The following is a 14,172-nucleotide window of genomic DNA, read 5'->3' as shown; positions in this document are numbered from 1 at the left end:
TCGAGGGTCACCCGCGCAAGAGGTAGCCCATTTAAGCGGGGGGCGGGGGGCGGGGCGGGGGGCCAGGGGAAGGGTGATTTGCTACTGGCATATTTTTTTTTTAAGCTTTTCATTTCATGCACTAGGAATTTTTTTCCCGGCACGTATGTATGATGAATATTCATCATGTAACATGTTTGTTTTTTTCGGCTCATTGGCGGGCGTGATTTTTTTTTTTTTTTTTTTTTTTTTTTTTGCGGCAGTGGTCGTGTGTATGAATCTTTTTGCTACAGGTATCCTTGCAGGGGATTTTTTCCAAAATCACCTACCCTCCCTCAAAAGTCAAATGGTCCACCCTTAAGGGGGGAGGGGACGATGACTCAGTTGTACATGGGGAACAACCGACTTCACTATCATCTTCACGTGAACACAGCAGTTCCCTGAACAAACCTAAGTAGCAAAAAGAAATATCAACTTCCAAATGGCTCGAAAACTTCCTTCTCTGCCGAAGATTGCTTGCGTCATGATCAAGACGACAGACTCCGATAAAATTAGTGTTTCTTTTGCTGATGGAAAACATTTCCGCGCCACGTTGAGTTCTCTGAATGTGTAGAAACTACCATTGCTTCAATTTTAAAATTTTGAGACTTCCCCAGTATCAGATCCTTGCATCAAATACTGATAAAATCGGCAGTATATAGATTGCCATACCTGGGTTCAATGACGTTCTTTCACTGATGATCAAGAAATCGATAGAGTTAGGTTCAGCCATTCAAATTGCAGTAATAGCGATAGCATACGAGAAGATTTAATTTGATTTGTAGTGATTACAGAATTACCGATCATATTTACTTGAGCGTAATCGCTTTTTCTGATCAGTTCCTATCCAGAGAGATGAATTAGCCTTTCCCTCTCGCCGAGCAGTTTTAATTGAAGTAAGGGAGAACTCCTTGTCGGAGCCGCAATGAAGCCAAAGTCGTTTGTGATATTCTCGCCGTTGACTTTGATAGGTAAGTAACTCAGAAAATGAGTTGATCTCTGCGGCATACAGTGCAAGCCGTTGGTGGTGAGGAAAAAAACACTACGCATCTGTCACAAGAAGTAGCCAAATTTATTTTTCATACTCTAGTAAAATCTCAAAGGTGTTTACCTTCGTTTTAATATTATTGGCATATTTCAGATGTTTTTAGTTCTCTATTTATCTCTAACATATTCCGTGGTAATTAACAGAAATATTGTAAAATTTTGAACAACAAAATATCGCATTTTGTTTTAGAAGCTTTTAGACCTGAACGAACTTGCTAAGTATGATCGAGAATGTTTTCGTTTAGCATTGTTAAGAAAATGCATGGAAAAGGTGTAGTAATAAAGCCGATGACAAACCGACTTTTAAGCACATAAAAATTTAATTTGATCTGAATCCTGAAATATATTTGAAAATTACAGTGTTTTGTCCGACTGAATTAAAAACATAATTGTCTTGAATAAAACAGAATTACCACTTCTCTAATGATCAAATTGCTGAGTTTAAAATGTGTCAAAAGAAACATGGAAATATTTATGATTGCAAAGTTATGCGCTCTTGTGGTTAATGAGAGAGTCTCAGATCTGCAAATAAATTCTATTTTAATTGTTCTGTTGAAAGAAGGAAATCGGCTTAGCCAAAACAGATCAAAAGACAAGCGGCTAAGAAACGAAATTAGTAGTCTCCAGGTATTCATTTCGATAAATGTGAAGAAATGGCTTAATAAAAAATCAGTGAAGAACTTTCCAGGCTCTTGTTTCAATTTTAGATCGACGATCGAAGTTGTGATAACTCTTCCAATTCTCAGTACATAAAATTAAGATGTCTAGTAAAACATCTCTCTTTTTCATAACTTCGCTCCTCGGGTTAAAAAACCTAAAGGCATTAATTCACAAAAATATTCTTCTAATCAGATTTGTAATGACAATTCTCATCGCGGATTGTGATAAGCCTCTTCTGCAAACATTCTTTTGGCCTGTCATGGATTCACCCCTCAGGGGTAGACCATTTGACATTGATGAGGTGGAAGGAGGGAGATTTTAAGAAGAAAATATTCTGCAAGCATACTTGTACCAAAAAAAATTCACCCACGTTCGGGGAACCAAAGGAAGGCAGATTACGCGGAGGGAAAAAATACAAAAAAATTCCCAGTGTATGAAAGGGTTTACAAAATGAATTCGTGCCTGTACCAAATAACCCACACCTTCCCTCAAGAATCAGTGGTCCACTCCGGCATAAGAACGACGCAATAAGGAGGGAGTGCGTGACGAGTTAAAAGATTTTGCCTGCGAAGATGCGAGGGATTGTACAGAACACATTTCAAATTGTATGAAAATTAAGCGTTGCACTTTTAAATGGTGATGCTAATACTCAAAGTCATAGCGAATAGTTATGAAGGAATGGAAGTCAAGAAAGAAGTTGATTAGTCCAGTTAATTCCGGCCATTTCTCTGTCACGCACGGAGCGTGACAGAGAGATGGCCGAAACTAGACTAGCAGTCCATTTATATGATGGTTGAATTACCAAAGTCTAATCAACAAAGTGGTTGACACCCTGTACTGTTATGCTGTAATTTCTTTTTCGCAGCTTTTCTAATGGATTTTCAAATGGCCACAGGAAGCGTCGGCTCATGCAGTCTTCACATGTATTTCTACAAAACGCGAGCCACTTGTGAAATACCTTTCTTTCGACGTCTTCAACTTGGCCTCGCAACCAACTGTAGGTTAGTAGCGTGTTTATGGATTGCCAATCATGATGAGTATCCACGACAACTTAAAGGAGTTCTGTCAAGATTATTTTAACATACAGAGTCATACGCTCTCAATCCAGCGATGCGAACGATTTTTTCCCATATATCCAACAAGCGCGAGTGGAATAATTGGTTTACTAAAAAAAACTCCCCCAAAATATAGAAAACTAAGTTATTATAAAAATACAAATACCCCTAAAAATTACGTGTACCCTTACCATCTTTGTAGAGCATAGTATAATTGCTCATATACCATGATAACTTAGCCAATGAAAACTCTTGAATTGCATTATTTAATGATCCAGTGTGTAATAATTTGGAATATTCGTCATATCAATTGCAAGGTTGAAGACTTCGGAAGATGATTCATTATGACCGGTTCTTTTGCTTCCTCAGCAATAATTTTGAAACACTTATCAGCTGCGTAAAGAACGTGACTCGAGTATGCGAAGACAGCTGGAGAAGTGATGATTGGATTGATATGGACGTTAGATTGAAATTTAGGAAGCAGTTTTACTGTCGAAATGGCGCCTTGATTCTGCCTTTCGTTGTTTGTGGCGACAAGTACTACGAGAAAGGCCCGCAGTGCGTGCGAGGTTTCCACAGAAAGTTTCGAAGGAATATTACCGACCCGTCCCTGTGCAAGTAAGTAGACAGCATTCCCTTCCAAAACAGTAGACCATTTTACAGTTGCCTGTTCAGTGACCTGGCCTTTGAATGGCAGCGAGGCTGCAGGTGGCCCTGCTTTGACCTCACTGCTTTTTATTGTGTAGATCAAGTTGTTCTTATGCTAACTAGTTGGCATTTAAGGTTACAGTATACCTTCGGGTCGGCAATTTTCTTCAAATTTGGATTTTTGGGTCAAAATAGTGGTCGAAGAATAATCTCTAATTTCTGAAAAAAAAAATTGAAAAAGGCTAAATATTGGCGGAGAAATGGCGGTTTTACGTTTTCACCGGAAGTAAAAGCTTACCTCTTGATTGACAGCCCTATGGCGCGTATGCAATCAACCGAGACGATTTTCGCGGGAATTACCTATATGGATGTCACGAATTGACTACTCAGTTGATCAGCATTGTTGTTCTGACTACCCAGCATTTTTGGTATTAGGCGTGTCTCTATTAAGTTAAAAGTAAACATAGACCACGTTTAAACCATGGACCAGTTCGAAAAAGCGAAAACAGCGAAGAACGAATGAAAATACATCAATGAGTGAAGAAGCGATAGTTCGCCACGCGGATGAAGCTATAGTTATCGTATAAGGCGGGCAAATATTCGTGGTAAGAGAAAAGAAAGGTTCTGTAAAAATTTCGGAACTTGACAGCAATAACAGGGATGCTGAGTCCGATATCGACGAATCGTCGGACTCATTGAGACCATTTGAAATATTATCCATGCACAGTTGCCCACACACAGTTGCTCTCTGCGCTTTCTTTTGTTTGTTTCCTTCGCTCAGCCACTCTAGCGTTCGTATCCTTTTTAGTCTTCCCCATTTTGCCTGCCCAGCTTCAAGAAAAACCGAGCTACAGAAAAATTATCTCTTTGCCTTCGGTTCCTTGAGCGCATTGCTAAACACAAGAGTTTTTTAGAGATTCGCGCGTAAATTTCACCAGGAGGTTAACGGTAGTAAACTTTCCCTGCACTGACTGGCTTAGTTATCTGAGAACCCAGTTGAAGGTGTTTGTGGGCGGAGTTTGTTTGCGAAGCATAAAATTTTTCTTAGCGCTGTTTTCTCGAATAAATTTTTTCACTTGAAGCAGACACTTTAAAGAGTTATAACTCAAAGGGATTTTGTTCAATTGCTCTTAAATTTGGACAGTGGCTAGTTTAACATATAAACTACAAAAGGTTGTCTGGGAATTGTTAATTTCGAAATACTTTTTCTTCGAGAGCGATTTTTGTACGATCACTCCACATTTTTTTAATCCTATTTCGAAAATGTTCTGTAACTTTTTACTGCAATTGAATATGCCAAAACGCAGACACGTTTTTTAAGCGCTTTGGGCCCTGAAACCGAGGAAAAAATTAAATTGACGAAAAACGAAATTCGCTTTGACTTGTAGCTTTCGAAAGGTGATTCGGGCGCTCGCATTTAGTGGTCGTGAAAAATTCGACAATTCATTTTCTTTCAAAATTCTTGGTATAGTTTGATAGCCAGCTCCATAAGCTTTAATTTGATATAGGGGTTTAGGTATCTACAGCTTAAACTGCACGCGCTACATCGCTTGCGTGCGAGACACCCCTGAAGGTATACTGTAACCTTAAATGAGAAAAGCAGAGAGATCTGTATCAAAGTAACGTTTCCTCCAGCCAAGCTTGCATTGCTAGGCCAGGTAACTAAGCACACAACTGTAAATGGCTTATTCGGGAGTCTAGAAACGAGCTCAGTTTGTTAGAATGTCTGGGATTGTCAGGGTGGAAAAGGATGGCGTCCTGGTTTTCTTTAGGGTTATTTCAAAACAAGATTTAATAGACTGAAATTACTGACCAGATCTTGGCGAATTCCATACTTCGATTGAACATGTACATTATTCTATTCCTAATCAAAAAACTTAGTCACGATTCTATCGTTACAGTCCATCCCTTGAAATTAAATTTTCTTTCTATTTTATCTCCAGTCAACTTTTGACGTCCTGTATTTCATTCTCTTTCTTATATTCCCCAGCGAGTTCTCCAATGCAAAGAGCTGTGTACGTGAACTTCTCAATGAGGAATGTCCAACAAAAAAGGGCTCACGCACTTTCCACATGGATGTGCTTTTTGACGGTTATAATCCATTCTGTATGAACAGAATTTATCAACCCCCAACTACAGTGACTACACCTCTTCGAGAACACGAACAAAGCACCAAACAGCCAACAGAAGAAAGGAAGAAAACTCCGCGAAGGAACACTCTCGCTACAAGCAGTTTAAGTTATAATAAACTTGATTTAAACATATATTTACAAATACTGCTTGCTTTGCTATCAGCTGGTTATGTTTAATTCTGAATTAATCCCGTAAAAATTTAATAATATCCTTTGACACAAAACGTTGGAATCAGTGATTAATTTGGACAAACACAATAAACTGAATGGTCGCGCATTCAGTTTGAACGCTATGTGATAAGTCACTGACCGCGTCAAAATGTAGAAATCACAATCAGATTTTTTTTTGCCTTGAAAGGTAATGAAGGTCTCATTTGTTCCTTTATTGTAGACTTGTAAATTCACGATTATTGATATAATTCACTCCACACTTAGTGGCGGTTTTCAGGCAATTGTTGTTAACTTGTTAACTAATTACTATTATTTATATTTTTACAATATGGGCATTATTTTTGCTACGCACTTATCATTTTTGTCGCAGCTACTAGACCTGTTCCGATTGTGCTCGGCAACCTTTGAGCAACTTTTGGCGTTTGGAGCAACTTTATGCGGTTCTAGCTACTTAGAGCAAGTTTTGCCTTTCTGAGCAACTTATGAGCAAAAACAGGTTTAGAATACATATCAAGCTCGAAAAAGTCAACGATTTCATAGAAAACTTCAATTTCTGCGTATTTCTTGAATGTTTATCAACTTTTTGATAAGTTACACTTTTAGATACCTGCTTTGCGAACAACTCTTTAAAGCTAAGTTTCAAGCTATTTTTCTTGACCGACGTTAGCAATTATTGTGAAGAACGAAAACTAAAGCTTTTAATTAACGTTTATATGAAAATATCAAGAAATTTAGGTAGCAACCTTTTAGATTTTTGGCAATTTTTTAACAACTTTTTGGCATTCCAGTGGGCAACTTTCCAGCAGATTACGAGCACAATCGGGACAGGCCTAGTAGCCACTCCAAGTCGCGTGACGTTGAAGTCAAGCAACAAAGATTTCGTAAAACTGCTGTGTTCCTTACAACACAATCATCTTGCTTATCACAGTAACGTAATCGCTGTAAGATTAATTATTCTCGTTTAATGTCGATAGACTTGTAACTGGGGAGGAACGCGGAGATAAGCATCGTATACTCTCGGTAGCAGGCCCACTCGACCGTGAAATGCTCAGGCGGGGTCTGGATCCATTGCGAAATTTCTTCGGTAATGCTACCAGCTCGGTGCGGAATTCTTTACAAAATATTATGAAAATGACAGGGTTAGATACGCAGTTAGTGTACGTAAAAAGCCAGCAAATGATTTTAATCGTGTTCAGCTGGTGGTGGTGATGTCCTCCGCCAAAATCAGACCAGAGCCATACAACTTGATTGGGGAGCATGAAAACCGCGAAGATTACAACAACTGCCACGAACATCTTCGTTACCCGCACGTTGGACTCCACTTCGAAGCCGTGTTTTACGTTGTAAGCGACTCGCGCGCTTAACTTGCGAACTGCACCCATGTTAGAGGGGTTGTTGTTTGTCTCGGCGGAAACTTTGCGCAATTTCTCGGACTCCATTGATCGCATTTGTGTCGTGTTGCTGGTGACGCTGTACAGCTTTGTCAGGGCCAGCGTGTAGATTGTTGTCATGAACACCAGAGGTAGCGCATACTGAGCTAGGAACAGTATGACCGTATAAGCTTGCCTGTAAGTGAACTTTGGCCATAGCTCGACGCATTCTTGATCTTCAAGTTTTAAGAAGACCATGTATGGTATGATTATGGCCAAAGACGACACATGTATGCCTATGATGATGAGTTTGATCTGCTTCTTGGTTAGACGTGGTGTGAAGGGGTGCATTAGAAGGCGAAATCTGAAAAGTAAACATGAAACTTAGAATGAGTTTGGGTCCTGAACAAGCCAGTCATTTGTAGACCTCAGTGAGTTTCATTTATAAGCCCTGAAACTCATATTGTCTGCTCGACTTACAACACATCTCATGAACTTCTTTCAACTCTATTTGTGACTGCATTCCACTAAGATCATTCACTACTTTAGCTAGCTATGCTATTTAGATGATCCTCGATTACTCACTTTTAAATCATTATTGTTTCTATATTCTTTATTGTTTAATGTCGTGACCTATCTATATTGTAATTTGTGTACTATAGTTAACTGAGTTAAGTTTCGTACAGTAAATTTGATTTTATTTGATTTGGACCTCGACAAGGACGCAAAACCTAAAATTTCAATCCAGTCAGAGCCCTTAGGCACAATCCATGGGGCCACACTATCTCCAATACATAGCACGCATGAATAAAGTAACTACTTTATACAGGTGTGCCAATTGCTATGTTATAAGAACAAGAGAAAATAATAAGAGAACTTATTTTTTCTCAGTAAAATGACAGAGTAAAAGATATTAGTAAACGTAGTGAAATTTAAAAGAGGAAACGTCTTAATCGAAAGAAAAAATAAGCGAATACTAGTATTTTCTGCACCAGCTAACTTTAATTGTGTGTTGAGTGTGAAGAGCAGTGCGCTTCCGAATGCATTTTAAACTCTCATATATGGAATTGGTCTATGCATGGTTCTCGTCATGGGAATTGGGTGTGGTATGCTGGTCTGCATAACCTCGTTCCCGGGTGTGTTGACCTTGGAACGAGATTGTGGTGTGGAGAGAAAATATAAGCCATTAATCTAGTGAATTTATTGCGATCAACAAAGCTTTGTCTATGTCTACCTCACAGCACTCAAACTTAATAAAAGGAGAGCTGTAGCGCAGGAAACCGTGCCAAGGCCCACTGTACAGTGGAAGAACACACCGTTTACAAAATTCACAAAACTCGACGAAATCACATGATTAAAGAGTTCCTACCAAGTACCCATGTTCTTCTAATAAGACGGAGTGCTACGATTCTGCAAGTTCAGTTGTTTTCATCTTAGAGATTGAAGAAATTAAAGGAGTGGTTGTAAAGGTCAAGGCGCCGATAAACAGTGTATTTGTATTTGGATCGGAAACACTTAGATTAATTAAGAATGCAGAACCGCACGTATTATTTTTTTCTTAAATGGGAACTACATAACAAAATGGAGTTTCCATCGTGTCTTCCAGCAACGCTCAGTAAATAAGTCAAATCAGTCTTAGCTTATTTTCCATCTGTTAATTCCCCCACTAACTTTTGCTCTTTACAGAGAACCTCGTATCCCCGGGTGGGTACTCTGTAAATGTTTGGGTGGGGGTGTGCTGCTGAGACACTGAAACCCTTACCCTGTACTACACCATGATCAGCTTGATTTTGCAACCCTTTCCTAGACTAGGCATCAAAAACCCGTACTCTATCCTCGAGTAACTATTTCCCATGCAGAAACTTTATCACTATCGTTAGTCCAACATATGCTAACTAACCCAATATGTTGCAAAGTCGTTTTTCATACAATTTCTTGTATAGAATCTCAGGTAAAGCACGCTGTTCTAGACTAAATTATTTATACACAAGCCACTTTCTCTGGCGGTAAATTATTCTCTATTCTAGGCCAAAACTGTCTGATTTCTACACCCCATCCCAGACTAAACTGCCTGAAAACCCAACCTTTACAGCGGCACATACTCATATGGCTTATATATTGGAGTACCCCCTCCCTCGTGTTAAGTTCCCCAGCTTGAATGGCTTTCTTTGCTGTCGCTCTTGACAGGTGAGACTCCGGAAAATTTCATTCGCTATATCTGGGGATCAAGACTTAATCTACAGCACGGCAATACTGAAAACAACTTTTTTAAAAAAAGACAATCCTATTTGAAGACACTCAAAGGTTATTTCCATAAGAGGATGGGCACTTTAGAGTTGAAACATGTGCTTCAATTTCAACGCTGTAATAATCTTATTAAGGCGCTGGTTGGCAAATTCCGAATGGCAGAATCTTAGGTATTTAACTGATCAGTATTAGTCGTATTATGTGGCTGATACGTGAGAAAATGTGCTTTAAAATGTGTTTGCAACTCATACCAGTTTTATCTTAAGAGGTTTATCGCGGTAAGAATAAAGAGGCTTAGGATAATTTTCTATCGGCTCTGGCCAACTTTGTAAGTGGTTGTTTTGATGAAAAAGACCGTGTGAAAAACAGGCCGATTAGGTTCTGTGATTGGCAAATTAGAATTCATTATGTAGGTCATTTGGAAGATCTTCAGTTAAAGCCGTTGTATTGTTATGACAATTAATTAACTCTCTACAATCTTTTTTCAAGGGGGTTTGAAACACATTTATATAATTATAAGAACTTGTCGGAACGTGAAAAGGCTCGAAGATCGATCTAAACATGGGGCAAACCGTTCAAGGACTCGAAATTTCAAAGTAGAAGAAAAGTAAAATTAATGGTATACTTTTTAAGTGCCCTACTGATCTCATGTAAATTCAGTCGTTCAACGTTTTCACTGAATTCCAGATCGAGAATACGAGAAGGTTAGATCTATCAGAGGTTTCAGCCATAACGATTACGTAACATTACCCGATATCTCTTAAGAGGGTCTGGAATAGGGCTTACTTGAATTGCCGAGAATTGGTCAAATTTTCAACTGTTATCTAAGAAATGACGTGTTTTTTAACTGAAAGCTGAGATCAGAGATGTGTAGAATTTACTGATAACTGAGAGATGGGCTGAAATATTAACTGATTGCTGAGAAATCTCAGAAAATTTAACTGATATCTGAAATTCCAGTATAGTTATCTAGACCCTCTTAATAAAAAGTTCATTTACAAAAAGATTAATTGGTACAACAGAAATTTCAAACAAGTTACAAGTCCTCGTTCATCACTGAAACGTTTTCAATGTTAATTTATAATGTGAACAAACACGAGCGCGGGATTGGTCAAATTTTCAACGTTATCTGAGAAATGACGTGGTTTTTAATACTGATAGCGGAGATTTGAGATCCGCAGAATTCAATGATGAAATTTTTACTGATACTTGAGAAACCGAAGTTGCCGCGTCATCTATAGTTTATAACATGAACAAAAAATTGAAAATTGATCGAAAATTTAACTGTCAACTAACAAACGATGTAATTTCAACTGGCAGCTGAGATCTGAGATTTGCAAAATTTTCTGATTTTTGATGGCAAATGGGCTGCAATTGGCCAAAATCTTTTCTGATAACAGAAATTCCATCACAGCCATTTGTGCACCCTTTCGAGTTTTTCGATTATTAAACACTATTTGTTTTTTTTGTCTTGCGTAAAATCATGGTCGACTTCTCGACCTCTCCCATTTGACTGCAGCTTGATTACTTTCCGTATTCTCATCACCTGACTGCTTTACAATGTATTAATACTGTACGGAGAAATTGGAAGGTGATCAATGTGTACTATAAAAGGTTGTGCGTGCTGCGTAATAATGTGCTCAGCATACTTAATTTCTTTGTTGCTCAAGAGAAAACCGACATAATAGTATAGCTCAACCTCTTTCTACTTATGCCTGTGTTTTCTAATTCCAGGGTCTCTTAGAATTATTGAACGTTTTATCAACTCAGGAGATTAAATTTTAATGAAAACATTTCAGTAGCATTTGATTCAAATATACTATATGTCATACCACAATATGTGCCTGAAGGAACGATCAATTCGTTGTGGTTTCATGCGCCGACCCGTAAATTGGAGTTCGTTTTAAGTTTTGCAGAGTTATCCTTACAGATTCCATGCACTTGAAATTGCTAAGTTATTACATCAACAGTCATAACACAATCTCGATTGGATAAAATATGTTGCGCTCGATGCGGATGTTTGAAACTTAATTAGTAATTGTTCTATAGATAATAATTTGCAAAACAAAAACTTTCATATCTTTTACACCATAGACTGAAAAAAAAATTAATTTACACCTTCGAAGTCAAAGTTTCAGATTTCGCAAGAAACTTGCCCTCTCTAAAATGAGAACTGTATATAATCTCACAGCCACGTAGCTACGACCTATTTGAAATTAAATTTTCAACAGGGCTTGAGACCTGCGTAATTGCTCAGTTTAATGAGAACAATTTGTGTGTGATGGACGATGTCTGAAGTAATATAGACGTGTGATTAATGATTTCGAGTGAGGTGCAATCTATACGAACCAAGAACGACGTTGTAGGTACAGAGTTACCTTGTTGTTACTTCAAGATTGTTATTGCAAACAACGCAAAATGTAATCGTGTTTACAGTTTTATTAAAAGTAAACTCACCTATCTAACGAAATGGCTGCTAAGGTGAGTGCAGATGCCGTCGTTGTTAGCGTGGAAGACGGCCAAAGGACCCTACACATGACAGCACCGTACGGCCACACGTAATTTCGCTCCTCCAAGGCTAAATCGAAGGGGATGCTCAGAAGCGGAGTGAGAAAATCACACGCGCACAGATTCAAGAGCAACCTGTTTGACGAGGTCTGGCGCAGGCGACGATTGCAAGAAATCAAGTAGAACACAAGGGCATTGCCGAGAGAGCTGAAGATTAAAATGATGAAGTACAAAAACAGCTTTAGAGTTGTGAATTCCGACGACTCGCCAAGCGGAGTGTCTGTTGTAGGGTTTACACTGTAAGCGGCTGATCCGTTCATCCATGCACTTGTTGCAAAGGATCGTTCTTGTCCATTAAAACTGACGTTGTTGTCCATGTTTTATCGTTTTCCGGAAACTTTAACCATGAGCTGCAAAAACCTCGACGAGGTCACGACATAACACGGAGAAAACTGTGAAATTTCTTGCTTAACTTAATACTTATATCTCCAAAAAATGTCGCTTCTGAAGTTAATTGTCTGATATCATCTAAAACCCCGAAAATCACAACTCCATAGCCATCTTATTACTTGACTCGCTGTTTCAACATTTTAAAAATTCTGATCTTGCAAAACTAGAACCTCATTTGGCTACGAATGTTTCCTCACTGACCTAACAAACATACATGTTGTCATCGAATCAATCGGACTAATTTTCTTACAATGTTTCTCGGTTTTAAGTTCGCGTGTTCAAGAATTAATTAGAACGGTCTTTTTATTGTTGTTAACAGGCGTTTGTTTTCCGGGGGGGATATTAAGCTGTCAATTTCGTGAGGAAAGGGTGGGTTCAACGGGGCATAATCCCTCTTTTTCGTGAGTTTGACCATGAAATTTGAAAAACGAGTGGAAATTTTTGATTGATTGTTTTAGACAAAAACAGTGACCGTTTTGTTTGAGTTGATGAGTAGAAATCGATTTAGAACCAAGCTAGGTTCCAAAGAAAATGTTGCACTGCTTCGAAATCTTAGAACGGTGAAAAGCACTTTTTAAATTTATTTCCGCATATGACGGCCAGACAAAATTTGCAGAGTTGAAAACAGTGAACGCGCTGCAAGTTTAATCAATTTATTTTAGGTTTTGATCGTTGAAGGGCTAACTCACATTCGAAACTTCTGTTGATAACATCGCAAACTGGTTGGCTTACTTCAGCCCTGTTACAGACTGTTACACCTCTCCCCCGGGAAGCCTGATCATTATCAGACAATCTTTTGGCTGTGGTATGCAGGAGTGCCAAGTGGGCAGTACGGTCTTTGTCATAAACAGCACCTCCCAGACTCAAAACATTCTGGCGAGAAAAGAGAATCTTTTTCAGACAAGTACTTCTATTCTTGTCCAATTTTTCGGTAGTCTATCTAAAGTATTTTTCGAGAGCCTTTGAGAGTTTAAGTGCCTGATTTTAGAACAACGGCTTTTCTAACAGCTTGTGGCCACCCCACATCATCATCAAGTATCTTGACCTTCGTTCGGGTCATTTATGAAATTCAGTATTTGTAGATCACATGAAATAAGCTGAGAAATTCAGTCGTGTACGGTCTAATGTCAAATCCTGACAAATAAATTTGCCGCACATAAAACAGGAGTCCTTCAAAGTAGAAAACGCTTGTTAAGATTGCTTCTATGTTTATAGCTAATCAATAACTTCAAGCGAAATGACATCAGTTGAACCACGTACTTGTTTTGAAGCTAATTATTCGTCTGAATGTTTCTACGTATTCAGCGACGGTATTATCAGTGCACGCTTCATCAGGCTGATATCATTTTATATTCAGTTTTCCAGTCCATACGTGCTTGCTGCCTCTCTTGTCACACATGTTTCTCGTTTTAACTACGAACCTCGTCTAAATATAGTTATTTTAATCTACATTCTTCTTTTTCCTTAATGCAATTGTAACTAGTGAAACTGAAACAATTTCTGCTGTCAACCATAGTCATACATGTATTTGAAAAATGTGTCTTATTCAACAGATCATTTTGCCTCGAGGCGATGCCATCTGTTAGTTTGAGGGGATAGGAGAGGAGGGGAAGTGAAAAGAGGGGAGGGGAGGTAAGGGTTGCAGGGTTTCAATTCTCTAGATCTGTTCCTGCTTCAGTCCAGACACTCTGTACTTTTTAATGTTATTAAAGATAGTGACCAATTCGTAACAGTGCTATTTTATGTAACAAATGTAAGTCAAATAATTCTCACATTTTGATTGGTTCTTACTTATGATCAATTGGAGGACAGACGCATACTTATGATGTTAATATAAAGATTTAGCCAAGTCTGATTGCAATAACT

At 38.5% G+C, this 14,172-nt stretch overlaps 2 protein-coding genes across 2 annotated transcripts; one reads left to right on the top strand and one right to left on the bottom strand.

The window, feature by feature from the left end:
• The first annotated feature begins 2,016 nt into the window (after positions 1-2,016).
• Positions 2,017-5,737, top strand: LOC145503425 (uncharacterized). Its single transcript, XM_081482890.1, has 3 exons — positions 2,017-2,726; positions 3,150-3,398; positions 5,419-5,737. Exons 1-3 carry the CDS (start codon positions 2,599-2,601, stop codon positions 5,735-5,737), a joined length of 696 nt encoding a protein of 231 aa, XP_081339016.1. The 5' UTR covers positions 2,017-2,598.
• On the bottom strand, positions 5,596-13,322 carry LOC145502580 (allatostatin-A receptor-like). The gene is made up of 2 exons (XM_081481905.1): positions 11,806-13,322; positions 5,596-7,465 (listed from the first exon to the last, which is right to left on the bottom strand). Exons 1-2 carry the CDS (start codon positions 12,231-12,233, stop codon positions 6,679-6,681), a joined length of 1,215 nt encoding a protein of 404 aa, XP_081338031.1. The 5' UTR covers positions 12,234-13,322; the 3' UTR covers positions 5,596-6,678.
• Between the last annotated feature and the right edge of the window lie 850 nt (positions 13,323-14,172).

The sequence above is a fragment of the Orbicella franksi genome, chromosome 11, assembly GCF_964199315.1.
Source record: "Orbicella franksi chromosome 11, jaOrbFran1.1, whole genome shotgun sequence".
Classification (NCBI taxonomy): Eukaryota; Metazoa; Cnidaria; class Anthozoa; order Scleractinia; family Merulinidae; genus Orbicella; species Orbicella franksi.
The sequence above is the reverse complement of the archived record's forward strand: the minus strand, read 5'-3'. Positions and strand labels throughout refer to the sequence as shown.

What these genes read in the sequence shown, in the direction of transcription:
- LOC145502580 (XM_081481905.1), bottom strand. Translation starts at nt 12,233, where the DNA reads ATGGACAACAACGTCAGTTTTAATGGACAAGAACGATCCTTTGCAACA. An exon ending in GCAGCCATTTCGTTAGATAG is followed by an intron (nt 7,466 to 11,805) that starts GTGAGTTTACTT and finishes TTTACTTTTCAG; the next exon opens with ATTTCGCCTTCTAATGCACC.
- LOC145503425 (XM_081482890.1), top strand. Translation starts at nt 2,599, where the DNA reads ATGGATTTTCAAATGGCCACAGGAAGCGTCGGCTCATGCAGTCTTCAC. An exon ending in GGCCTCGCAACCAACTGTAG is followed by an intron (nt 2,727 to 3,149) that starts GTTAGTAGCGTG and finishes TTGCTTCCTCAG; the next exon opens with CAATAATTTTGAAACACTTA. An exon ending in ACCGACCCGTCCCTGTGCAA is followed by an intron (nt 3,399 to 5,418) that starts GTAAGTAGACAG and finishes TATATTCCCCAG; the next exon opens with CGAGTTCTCCAATGCAAAGA.